Consider the following 13,798-nt stretch of genomic DNA (forward strand, 5'->3'; position numbering starts at 1 on the left):
TTAGGAAAGGGGATTTATTTACCTTGAAGACCCCAGAGCATAACATATGCTGACAAGAGAGTGAGACTTACTGAAGTGGAAGATAAAATCCAAATAGCCTTGATTGAAGTGGAAGAGGAACTGTTGGGAAGAATTTCACCAGTTGCCAGGTTCTATTAAATGAGAGACTCTTGTTGCCAGGTTCATGAATCTAGAACTTACGCCATAGGTAACAAATAAAAGATTTGTATTCCCTTGTTCATTCTCAAACAAAAACCTTTGCTCCTAAGATGGATTTTTAAAATATTTTGTGAAAAAGACCCTAACCAGAAAGGAACATGGGCATCACTTCACCCGATGATAAGTTTTCAGAAGATTCTACAAGGGACAGAAGCACAAATATTTAAGAGGTAAATGCATACATCCATTAATTCCTGGACAATTGTTCATAATTGGGGATGATATTTAATCCTTTAAATATTTTTCCATTCTCTTCTATTTTATAATGGAGATTCTTGAGTTTTTAGTGTGATTTAATACATCTAAAATTATAGAGCTTGGGTAGTAAATTGGGTAGTTATTGATTTGAAGTTCAGGGGAGAAAAAACTTAAAAGATGATAACTGAGAGTTAATGTGAAATCTAGATTGTTATTGTTGTACAAAATTTTGGATAAAACATATCATTTCTCTAGAATTCTGGAAGCTACAATCATTTTATGCAGTAAGTAGTTTAATAAATGCAAGATTCAGTTTGCTCAATTTTTTTCTATAAGTTTTGTTTCTTAACTTATCTACTTCAATAGGTTTAGTCATTAATTCGGACATACTTTTCTTGGCACAGTCACAAAATGGTACTTTTTTAACACGTAATTCTTTTCTCTACACCAGAAATACACTTTCTATAATAATTATCAAATATAAATTGAAGCATATTTGGATAGTGACCAACGTGTCAGGGTTTTAATCATGGTTTCACGAGACTGTCCTTAAATGTCTTTTATGGTTATTTTTACTTTTGTAGGCTCTTAGCACTTTATAGTTATGCATATTATTCCTTAACTAATTTTTCAAAATAACAATGCACTAAAGGTGATGGTAGCTGAGAAGAGAGATTGCACATTTGGTTAAATCAATGATCCAAGAGCATACAGGCACGAGAATGAATCCCTGAAACCTGTCTAACAAGCCAAGTCAATGGCCTGTGCTTGCAATGTCAGCAAGGAGGAAGCAGAAATGTGCAGTTTGCTAAGACTTGCTGGCCACTCATTCTTCCCTCTCTAATGAACACCAAGCCTATGACCAACCCTGTGTCAAAACCCAGGTGGTTGCGCCCTAAGGAATGATTTACATGGCCAATTCTTGGATTCTACAAACACAGACACACATGCATACACAACACATATTCATATATACACACATGCTTATATAAATGCAAGCAAGCAAATAACAAACCAATAAAAATATTAAACTTTAGAATGAACTGTTCAAAGAAGATAAATATCCTCTGAGGTCTCACTAGCCAAGATGAACTGTGCTGTCCAAACATATATTGGTATCCACGCAGGATTCTTATTCACACTCTTGTACACACTTATATGCAACAATATTTTTTAAAAATGGAAAATACAAATGAGAGTAACTTTTAGCCTGAGAGAAGTGTCTGCCACCTTGAAAGAATGAGGAGGGAAAGGAGCTTACAAATGTACTTAATGAGCAAGACAGTGTTGAAGAGGGTTACAATTTAAATACATACATATATATATATATGAATATAAAAACATAATCTTATTTGTTCAGCTAAGGAAATCCACAGTTGCTGTTGAGGAAAGGTTTAAAATTAGAACATTCAGGGACAATGTGAAAATGACAGCAAGTTATTCAAAATTGTAAGTATATTACTAAGAGTTAGGAGAGTATTAGCAACATATTTGTACAGGGGCAAAGTGTATTCTATCACACTTAAACAAAATTACCCAAGCACAGCGTTGAAAGACCTTAGAACAAAGACTAATTGATTTTAGCCAATTCTTTGCTCATTTGTTCTCTAATCTGACTTTGTCCTGATTTACATATGGCTATGGCTGCCCTTCTTTTCTGTTTCTTTTAGCCCTGCTGATCTGATGGATCAACTCTGCCAGAAGACATACCACAAAGGGCCAGTGCTGCACACAACCGGACCAGCTGAGGACTAGGAGAGCGAGGTTTTTCTCCTGTTCCTCCTTTGTTCTCTAATAGGACATACTGACTGTGGATGGAGTCCTGGTCCATGATAGAATTATGGTCTTTCAGCTCTGCCTGTGGATGCTGCACTTTCTTTCTGCATGGTCACCAACTGTACATGCTAAGTACAGTAGCCCTCCTGAAGTAGTGATACCCGTGAGGGTCACTGATACTAGGACACATGATAGTTCTCTAGGGTGGCTGTCCTATGGCCTGCGCTTTGGAGGAGAGAGACACATTATCACCATGAAACCCACAAAATACTTTATATCCAGAAACTTCTTACTGCTCACCTACACTGACCAAGGTGATCTCCACGCAGAGCAGCCTTTTGTGAAGACTGACTGCTATTACCACGGCCATGTAGATGGAGACCCAGAGTCCACCGTCATTATTAACACCTGTTTAGGGAGTTTGCAAGGCATGCTAGAGATAAATAGCACAGCTTATGAAATCATGCCAAAGAATCTGACCTCCACATTTGAACATCTCATATACAGAATAGACTGGGAGGATTCAGAACTTCGTTCCATGAGATGTGGGTTAACAGACGAAGAGATTGCACGACAAGTGAGGATTCAAGAAAGCCAAGACTCCACACTAATGCAAAGCCACTATGAGAACTGGTGGACCCATCACAAGTATCTTGAATATTTTGTGGTGGTAGATAATCAACGATACGTTTATACAGCAAATAATGTCACAACCTGCATGCTAGAAATGTTTGAAATTGTCAACGGACTAAATGATTATTATCTTCAGATAGATGTTAGTGTGATTATAACTACACTGCAAGTTTGGACCCAAACAAACGAAGTCAATGTAACAAAAGGTATAGGCAAAGTCCTGGGTGACTTCTGCAATTGGAAGAATAGAGTGTTTGGCAATGTCATTAGACATGATCTTGCACATCTTTTTGCCAGGCAAGGTTATGGTGGAACTTTAGGGCTAGGTTATGTGGGTACAGTTTGCACATCAACTAATTGTGCAGTTAACAGTTTCATGTCTAATAAATTATCAGACCTGTCATTCATTATAGCCCACGAGATGGGTCATAATTTGGGTATGTATCATGATGAGGAATACTGTACATGTGGGTTAAAAAATTGTATAATGGCCCCAGCAAAATCCAATTCTCCTAAGTTCAGCAACTGCAGTTATCAGCAGATGTTTTCCACAATTACCAGAAGAAATTGTTTGAATAATGACCCAGATATAGTCGTAACCATGAACCTCACCTTCTGTGGGAATGATGTGGTCGAGGAAGGAGAGCAGTGTGACTGTGGATCCTTGGCATCCTGTCTACATGAGCCGTGCTGCAGCGAAGGCTGTGTGTTTAAACCCAATGCTGAATGTGCTCAAGGGCTTTGCTGCAAAGACTGCAAGTTCAAACCACCAGGAACAGTGTGTAGAAGACAGAAGAATGAATGTGACCTTCCAGAGTGGTGCAATGGTACTTCAGCTGAGTGTCCAGAAGATGTTTACAAGAAAGATGGAAGCCCTTGCGGGGGTGACGGCTATTGCTATAAAATGAAATGTCCTAAACGGGAAGCACACTGTCAGAGGTTGTTTGGCAAAACAGCCAGGAGTGCAAATAAGGATTGCTATGTGAAAATGAACAAACAGGGTGACCGTTTTGGTAACTGTGGTAACGATAGCCATAACTACCAAAGATGCAATGATGCTGATGTACTCTGTGGACGAATTCAGTGTGAAAATGTAACACAGATTCCACGTAGGAGAAGCCATGAAACAGTGCATTGGACTCACCTCAATAATGTCAATTGCTGGAGTATAGACTATCATTTTGGAATGACATTAGAAGACAGCGCAGCAGTGACAGATGGGACAGGTTGTGGGAAAAATCAATTATGCGTTAACAGGAAGTGCGTTCATAAGTCTGTTTTATTAAGTAACTGTTCAGCATTCCAGTGCAATATGAAAGGAGTCTGTAACAATAAACATCACTGCCATTGTGATGTCAACTGGGAGCCACCACACTGTCTACTAAGTGGCTTTGGAGGTAGTATAGACAGTGGTCCTCCTCCAAGGATCCATAAATTCAACATAGGTAGGCTCATACTAGGTTTATTGATTTTCTTTTTGGTTTTATTTTCCTTGATTTTCCTAATTACAAGAAAGAAATTCCGCCACAAACTCAGGGAATTGTTATACTCAAATACTGAACCTGGCATCGATGGCAAAAATACCAAGTAAAAGAGATAATGACAAAATACCGAAAATCCATCATGTATTAGTTTGTAGACTTCTGAACATAGAAATATCACTGTGTGTGTAAGAAATTCCAGACCAGAAATCCTGGAGACCTCCTTGTTTGAATATAAAAACAATTCACCATCAAATAAAAGAAGAATCTACCACATTTATACTTTTCTTTATTATAATCAATATTTTGCCTCATTTTTAATAGAATTAATATCTGTTGGTGATGATTATAGGTTCCACCAAGGTCCTCTGTATATATTTCTTTGCATTTGTTTTCTCTCACATCTAAACCTCTTCCCCTTTGCATTCTGCTCTGTCACTTAGAGAGAAGGAATCTCCAAATTCAGTTTTCTTGTGGCAATTTCTGTCTGCTAGAATCTACCCATAAGGAGAGCCAGAGTGAGTTCTGAAAGTTGAGAAAGTGATTTGAGGTGAGGTTCACAGCATGGTTGCTGGTGTCTCAGCTCTCATCTGGATGGTATCATTTGCCCTCACTCTGCACATGATTTTTAACACGGGTTTGAAAACTCACCAACAAACCTGTTCTAGTTAAGGTTACTATTGCTATTATGAAACACCATTACCAAAGCAAGTCAGGTCTAAAATGGATTCATTTGACTCTTGTTTCCTTATCATTATCCATCATCTGAGGAGGTCAGGACAGGAACTCTAAAGGAGCAGGAATCTGGAGGCAGGAATTGAGGCAGAAGCCAAGAAGGAGTGTTGTTTACTGGCTTCGTCCTCCTGCCTTGCACTGCCAGCTTTCTTATACAAACAGCATCAACAGCCCAGAAGTGGCATCACCGAATGAGAGCAAGGATATTTTCATCCATCAGTAAATGAGAAAATATTCTGCAGACCTCTCTGCAGCTTGATCTTATGGGGGTATTTTCTCAGTCAGGGTTTCCTGCTCAGATGACTATACCTTGTGTCTGATTAATATAAATTTAGCCAGCTCAAAGCCATTGTCAGCTCTAGAGAGTCAGCAGAACTAGGAAACACACACCTAGAAGTCTGGTCTCTGAGCCATCTACTGCAAAGGAAAGCATTCAAAACTGTGAATGACTATCACATCTACTTCCGTTTGATCTTTAGTCCCTGGATAGAGAGCCACACAATTCAGCTGGAGTGCTGGTCAACACAAGGATGAGTATTTCTAGTGATGGAAACGTACCACACTTTATTTCTATGTTGAAATCTGACTCTCATCATTTCCCTTTACTAATATGGAAAGATAATTTAAACTTGGCTATTATTTACTTTAAATCTATATCTAAAAATAGTAAGTCATGATGCTCAACAATTACTCACCTTCATGACAAAATAAAGTCATGAGGATATTGACAAATTTGTGTCCAGTTAAATAAATAGAAGCGAATCTTGTATTCTTTTGAGATAAAATTAAAATTCCTTATTAAATGTTTTTAAAAATTATATGCAGAGAAAAGCATGTCCTCAAATCAATTTCTGGTTCCCAGACTAATCTAACTACTCATCCTGCACAATAACCATGCTTTAGGCTTCTCCAAATACCATCCTATGTGCATCTACCCATAGGTCCCTTCTAGGCTGTCTCCAAAACACGACTCCATATCAAGAGTCTAGCCTAGTTACTCTTTCTGATCGTGCTATTTGTATTTTTCTTCAGTATACTTTATCTAGCCCTGGCGCCATTAGCAGTTGCCAAACCCAGTCTGGACACCTCTGCTTTTGCAATAGGTGGACTCTAGATTTCTGGCAAGTACCACATCTCATGTTGTGTGCCCAACATAATCTGACCAAACAAGCCTGCACTATGTTGAAGGTTGAGGCTTCTGAAAAGGCCTCCTATCCCGCAACCAACCTTTGGTCCCATCTGAGCCAACTCTCAATACCACACAAGTTACCCAGACTCCTCTTCCAGACTGTAACCTAAGCTAGTTCACCTAATTTCTTATCAAAGCCTTTTCTGCAACACATCAGATTTGCCCAGGTTCCACAGCAAACGCAAAGAACCTCTAGAGTTGGGCTAGGAACCTCCCTGCCTATCCTACAATCCTTATGACTCTCCCATGACATTTTTAAACTTGCCCTGAAGCCACAAATACCCTCAGACTCAAAGCTTGGAAGAGAAAGCACATCCTGGAAATTAGTCCATTACCCACTGTCCACCTCATTTCATTCCTTACAAGCCATTTCCAATATCTAGATTCAACCAATATGCCACAACAAACTCAACACTAACAAAAGAAGTCCACGTGCCCAGATGTTATTGGCACAGTATCAACAGCATTAATGATCAAGCCATTGCTGCCTCTCCAAGTCCTAGAGGCCCTGAAGAAGTCTTTGTAAATGTGAATTGGTTAGATAAACTCTGTAATAAAGAATATATATAAAAAATCATAAAATCCATTTAAGAAACATGAGGATTTTTTTAAAAAAGAATAAACTGCTCAATCAAATTACAGAGAAAGAACATAAGGAGACTAAACCCTTAAGAGATACCCAAGGAAACACAAACATAAGATTAACAGATATGAAGAAGTCAATTCAGGACTTGAGAACAGAATTTAATCGAGAAATAGAAAGATTAAAAAGGACATTTGCAGAAAAGAAGGTATCCTTGAAAAACTCAATAACTCAACAACAAAACTCAAAGAAACGCCTTACTTAAAGAATGAATCAAGCAGAGGAGAGAAGATCAGAGTTTGAAGATAAAGCAGAGTATGTAGGCCAAATCAGCAAGGAACATAATTTTTGAATACAAGAAAGGAACACACAAGAAATGAGAAATGCCATGCAACACCTTTAAATATGAGAGACCATGAAAAACACCAAACCTTTGAACTAGAGACATAGATGAGGCTTAGTCCCCTCTGGACCATTTTCCTCTTCTTCCTTGTTCAGCTTACTGTCTTGTGAAGGGAACAGTTGGAGCTGAGACGTGTGAGGGAATGCCACAAAACTTCTTCTGTTCCTCTATGTAATATTCATATGGGTACCAAAGAAGCTTCCCCTTCACTGGGGTCACAGAAACATAAACCAAATACCACAAAGTAAAGGTAATAATAGGCATTTTTGGTTTCCCATGTTCTAAGTACTAAGTTTTAAGGTCATTGCCTACTCACCTCTAGACACTGAGTTCAAATGTTCCCTCCAAGGAAACCAAGAACCAACTTCTTTAATGAACTTTCAAAACTCCATAACTTGACTAGTGGAATGTTGGAGACCAGAGTCTACAAAATTATCACTTACTAGGTAAGGGCATGGGAATTAGAAAAATAGTAAAGAAAACAGAGACACAAGTGAAATTAATAAAACATAAAACATAGGATAGTGCAGGGGAAAAGTTCCAATGAACACAGAAATTTATCTGTGTTTAATTTTCCATACATTTTATACCCCAATAAAAGAGGGGGAAGAAGAAAAAAGACTCCTTTAACATGGTACAAACAATAACTAGAATAGTTACTTGCCTCAATAGTATGAGCCAAAAAGTCATTAGCATTCTGCTGTTTAGACAGTAAATCCTACCCAAGACCAAATATCCTGAAGGCAGTCACTTTCAAGGTCAAGCCTTCTGTTTCAAAAGAAGGAGCAGAAGTATGCTTGAGTATCCTGACTATTGGTCAGAGTGGAGTACGTAGGCGGAGACTGCTTCCTCATTCCCAACTACCCAGACCACAAAATAATCCCTCAGAAACTATATTATTTGCAATACTCTTTGGTCAATAGCTTAAGTGTATTGCTAGCTAGCTCTTACATCTAAAATTGACCGTGTATGCACTATCTAAATGTCAAAAAGGCCAAGTAACCACACTCTAGATCAAAATGTACAACGCTAGTTGTTGCCAACAATTTTGTGCAACCTCAAACTTTCTGACCTTCAGACAGGGTGAAAATAGGCTCACAGTTTTGAGCTTTCAAAGAAGTTTTTAAACCTTTTGTTTTAACCATGTGCTTAATGATATTTGCATAAAGAGCAAGTTCCTTTGAACCACACTGTTCTGTTTCTGTTGGAACAAGGCACTCATTTCTCAGAAGTTCCTTGATTACCTGTCCCTCCCAGGGGCTCTCCTATTGGGTCTGCAGCATCCTTACACAGAAGCCTATCTTCTTCAGTCCCAATACACACCTACTTCAGGTTCTTATTTGTGATGCCATCCAATCAGGGTCCAGTCTCAACTCAGGTTCAGATTCTTGGTTGGGGAGGCGACCTCAGCACAAGGCAAACTTCTGACCACCAAGTGAATTGCACTCAAGTGATCCTGAATAGCTCAGGCCATCTGTATTCATACTCAAACAGACTTTTTATTACAAGGGTTACATGAACACCTTTATTTTTGCCTTCTATCTTTCACTTTAACAAATACATCATAATTTAAGGAATACATCAGGATTACTATGAAAGCCCACATTGCACTCCTTTACGCTTCCCCAAATACTCCTTCCTTCACCCTGCACAACCTTTTTCTACACATAGATATCAAGTCAGATCTCCTGTTTTCCCAGCACTCAGTCAACTGGCAGCTACTTGCAGTTAACAAAATAAAGAGCAAAACACACGGGCTCAGTGCTTGAAGGATAACAATACTCAAACCAAGAAAATTCTTTCATGTCTGCAAGATATGTTTTTATACAGTTCTCTTTTCCTACAAGAGGGTCCCTTGTCTCAATCTCTCTGAAAAAAAAAAAGGCAGACTTTGACGAAGCACTCATTTCCCATTTCACTAAACCAACCATACTTAAGGTCTTATGTATGGTAAAGTTGGATCTATCCATCCTACATTTTGCATTGTATTTTTTTTCCTATTGGAGCATACCAGATTCTACCAATGATTCTATGCTTGGTGTCCAAGAAACTTACTCTCAACAGTTGGCACTATGTGTACTCCCTAAGCCTTTTCCCTCTTCTGTGTATGCATGCTCTACTCTCCCTTCTAGAACTGTGAGATATGCTTAATGCTCCAAGTGTTGCTTTCTTATATGTACCTAATTATCTCCTTTGAGTCAGAAAAGCTACCTGGATTGAAAGTTGAAGTTAGTAATTCCAAACAAGAGATTTGAGAAGCATTAACCCCCTGCTGAATTTTAGGGGAAAACGTTTGAAAAGGAACTTATTTTCCAGGGGGAAATCATAGCTGTTGCTTGTGTGACTGACAAAGCAACACAAAAAACTGCCCAAGGAATCGCCAACACAATGAGACAGAAGAGAGCCTGCAAGTTGCATCAGTTTTGCAAATTCCTACACTGTTCTTTGGAGGGATAGGGGAGTTCACCAATCACATTCTGTTTTTGGGACGTGCTGCCCTCAGGCACAAGCCTGCCTATAAACCTAGCAAGCTTGCTCCACTAGCTCTCTTTTTGCCTGGCTCCTGCATCCAGACAGATCTTGTGGATTCTGGTGTAAGCTGTTGTAAGTCTTACTTCTGTTTATTAAAGCTGTATATTTTGTATCAAGATAGTCTGGGGACTTTTCTTTGCCAATCGCCCTGCAGCTTCAGTGGACTACTGCTCCTTGCCAAGTGAGAGAGTATTTCCACAGCTGCCTTGCTCAAGGAAACCCACTGGACAGGGAGTCAGATGCTGATCTGAGACTATGCTACATTGCTCCTGGAACAGACACTGCTTTTCACATTAGCCTTAAAGAAAATATAACATCTAGGAATGAACCTAATTATGAGGGCCTGGAGATATTCGCCTATTTCACCTTGACTAGAAGTCAGAGAGTTCAAGCTTATTTTTTCTCTTTTAAAGTTGTTTAAAAACAGATATGGCTACAAACAAGAGATTCTGTCCTGTGGTTACTTAGTATTTTCACTATAGAGGTAGATATGCTCTACCTGAACCAAAGGTCAGAGAATTCAAGTCTGTTCTCTATATCATGTTTCTGAAGTCTGTTGCATCCACCCTCCCCTTTTGGAGTGAAGTACATAAGCATGTGGAAATAAACAGAGACAGATTCAGAATTCAGTATTCACTGAACTTCCCTCCTGATGATGTTATGTTTTTCTGCCTCTTATTTCTCTCATGTCTCTGTTCCTTTTGCTTAATAAGTCTAATCCTCCCACTCCTATCCTGGAATGTAGAAATTTCATAGAGGCTGTTCCTCAGTAGATAGCCCTGCAATGTGTGGCTTAGGATGCAGGACAGATAAGGCATGGACTCGGGGTCAGTGGTACAGAGGAATAACGTGAGGAACTCCATGAAATGAATATTGCATCGCAGGTGCAGAGGTGACAGTTGACTGCTCAAAGATAGACAATAATAAATTAATAAAGGAAGAAAGGCAAGGGATGAAATATGGGAGTAAAATTGTATATAATTGCAAATGTGGGGACAAGGAAAGAGTATTCCACTGTCTGTACATCTGCTTGGATGTATTTTGATAGCCAGAGAACCTGGGGTGGAGCAGAAACAAAGCAGAGATTTTTTTAGAGTTTGTAAATATTATGCTCTCTACCCCACACTGGCAACATAGCCACTTGCTGCCTCAGGTCTATAGGTGAGAAAAAAGAATCATAGCTCACCCATCACATAAATCTTTTGATTAGAACGAATTTAAAAGAATTGTCACTTGACAAATTGTGGTTATTATTAATTTTTATGTTAGAATTATGGTATTGATCTATTAACATTTTTAATTGATTTAGTTCATTATGAAGATGTTACTGATTAGAAAAAGATTACAACTTGTCTGAGAATAATTTGACATGGTAAGTCCTTAGAGTTGATATGTATAAGACAATTTGGATTTTGGTTGTAGCTGAAAACTGTTAGACCAATTTAAAAAGGTAATCCCACCTCTGGTCATCCTCCACTCCCATAGTCAGGAAAACTACATCTTCCTGAATTGTTTCCAAGTGGTCTCATGGTCCCGCAATCACTACAGATATTGAAAATGTTACTAGTTACCCACTACAACTAATGGTGATGATAACACATACTTAAGGCATATAACATGGGGAAATTCAGATGATAGTAAACAAAAGGTTTCACACATACCAAAAAAATTCATATCATTCCATTAAAACTGGCATATATTCTTCAAGAACAGAGAAGTAACCATCAGACTTCCCTAGTTTTACCACAGCTCTGCTAACATAGCTATATGTAACATAACTATATTAATGACTTGCCTAAAGATGTGCACAGTGACTCACTAGTGGAAATATGGAAATATTAGTGACAATGTTCTGGGATTCACCAAGCCCCCTTTGATTAGGTTTAAGTTACACTCTATGATATGGAACTCCATACTTGATATTGTTTATGTTTAGACTAAATAAGTCATGAGGTATAGGTAGACACCTACAACCATTATGGCACTTGATGACTATTGAATAAAATGACTCCTGATGATATATTGCTCTACCTGTAGATCAGAGACTCACACAACTCTCACCAAAGGAGCTTCTCCAAGCAATGGATAGTAAATAAGACAGAGACCAAAGCTGAACTACCACTGTCTGGGGGTCAGCCTGCAGCACACAGGAATTTGATAATAATCCACGGAGTCAGTGAAGCTGAACATTTCGATCTCAAGAGAGCTAGGGAAAAGGGCACTAACAAACTCTCTTGGTGACTTCCTTCTGTATTCTCTCTCTTTCTTTATTCATTCTCCCCTCTCATGCTGTTTTACAGCTTTTATACCCCAACAGACTCTCCCAGGCAGTTCAAGAGTCAAAATGGCTGCATTCCATTCTTCAAGTAAATGGTTATAGAGAAAAACATGTTTGTTTTCATCTCCCTCATGTGGCTAAACATTCTATGTATTACAGGTGAAAAATATGTTATCCCAAGAATCCACATACATTCATACCTAACCAACTTATAAAAGATTAACTGTGTGGACAAGCAAGGTGTTCTTGTCATGTCTCTTACTGGCAGGTTGCATTTTGCAGTTACAAAGAAGGGGCCAATTACTTTATTACATATCTTGAAAGGTAATCTTATAAAGAATCTTAAAGGAATCACAAATTTAAACTTGTAAATATGAAAAAGAATCAGTCAGCTCTACTTTAAATCTTCAAGGTGCATATCCATTTATTACTAGCTTTTTTTTCTTTTTTTTGTACCAGAAGATTGAGGGTGAAATGAATGGGTATAAGGAATTAATCATCACCCTTGGTCATCAACCAAACCTAGCAAGGAGCATACATCAGCCAGTAATAATTGAATGGCTTTGTTCTTGCTCCCTGACCTTAGAGACTTCCGCATTCAATTGTGTGTCTTTCTAAAACTTTAGATTGTCTTCTTGGGGTTTTCACCTCAGAGGTATCTAATAAAGACATTTTAGTCTAACTTTGTTATTTTCAAAGTTTTGTTTTATTGTAATGCACAGTGAATGCATTTCCAGACATTAATGTTAAAAGAGTTTAAACTAACTAAGCTACTAGGACGCAACTGTTAGTCATTATCTTCAACTACAACCCATGCAGCTCTTTAGGTGAGACTCACAGACTCTGGCTGTGAAACGTATCTTTGTATTTATTTTTATTTATCGAAGCTCTGTATACGTTTTTATTATTATTATTATCAAATTAGATAGTACAGCTTAGGGAGGAGTCATCTTCTTGAGAATTTGCAGGTAAAAAAGCCAGTAGAATGGGATGTTTTTAGAGATAAACAGACTATATTACAGGCGGTGGAGATATATCTATGTCCCCTCACACCGTGTTAGATACCAGAGAAAGAGAACCGCAGCAGACATGTAAAGATACAAATGAGAGTAACTTTTAACCTGGGAAAAATGTCTGTCACCTTGAAAGTACGAGGAGGGAAAGGAGCTTACAAATGTACTTAATGATCAAGACAGTGTTTGAAGAGGGTTACAATTTATATATATATATATATATATATATATATATACATATATATATTAATATTAAAAAGATAATCTCATGTGTTCAGCTAAAGAAATCCACAGTTGCTGTTGAGGAAAGGTTTAAAATTAGAACATTCAGGGACAATGTGAAAATGAAAGCAAGTTATTCAAAATTGTAAGTATATTACTAAGAGTCAAGAGAGTATTAGAAACATATTTGTACAGGGGCAAAGTGTATTCTATCACACTTAAAGAAAATTACCCAAGCACAGTGTTGAAAGACCTTAGAATAAAGACTAATTGATTTTAGCCAGTTCTTTGCTCATTTGTTCTCTAATCTGACTTTGTCCTGATTTACATATGGCTATGGCTGCCCTTCTTTTCTGTTTCTTTTAGCCCTGCTAGTCTGATGGATCAACTCTGCCAGAAGACATACCACAAAGGGCCAGAGCTGCACACAACCGGACCAGCTGAGGGCTAGGAGAGCGAGGTTTTTCTCCTGTTCCTCCTTTGTTCTCTAATAGGACATACTGACTGTGGATGGAGTCCTGGTCCATGATAGGATC

The 13,798-nt window shown here is 38.3% G+C and overlaps 1 protein-coding gene across 1 annotated transcript; it reads left to right on the forward strand.

The window, feature by feature from the left end:
* The first annotated feature begins 224 nt into the window (after positions 1–224).
* Positions 225–4,583, forward strand: LOC148118327 (disintegrin and metalloproteinase domain-containing protein 26A-like). Its single transcript, XM_087900794.1, has 2 exons — positions 225–389; positions 2,088–4,583. The coding sequence occupies exon 2, from the start codon at positions 2,258–2,260 to the stop codon at positions 4,415–4,417; it is 2,160 nt and encodes a 719-aa protein (XP_087756920.1). The 5' UTR covers positions 225–389; positions 2,088–2,257; the 3' UTR covers positions 4,418–4,583.
* The last annotated feature ends 9,215 nt before the right edge of the window (positions 4,584–13,798 follow it).

The sequence above is a fragment of the Myodes glareolus genome, chromosome 23 (genome assembly GCF_982192425.1).
Source record: "Myodes glareolus chromosome 23, mMyoGla1.1, whole genome shotgun sequence".
NCBI classification, from domain to species: Eukaryota; Metazoa; Chordata; class Mammalia; order Rodentia; family Cricetidae; genus Myodes; species Myodes glareolus.

What these genes read in the sequence shown, in the direction of transcription:
- LOC148118327 (XM_087900794.1), top strand. Translation starts at nt 2,258, where the DNA reads ATGGTCTTTCAGCTCTGCCTGTGGATGCTGCACTTTCTTTCTGCATGG.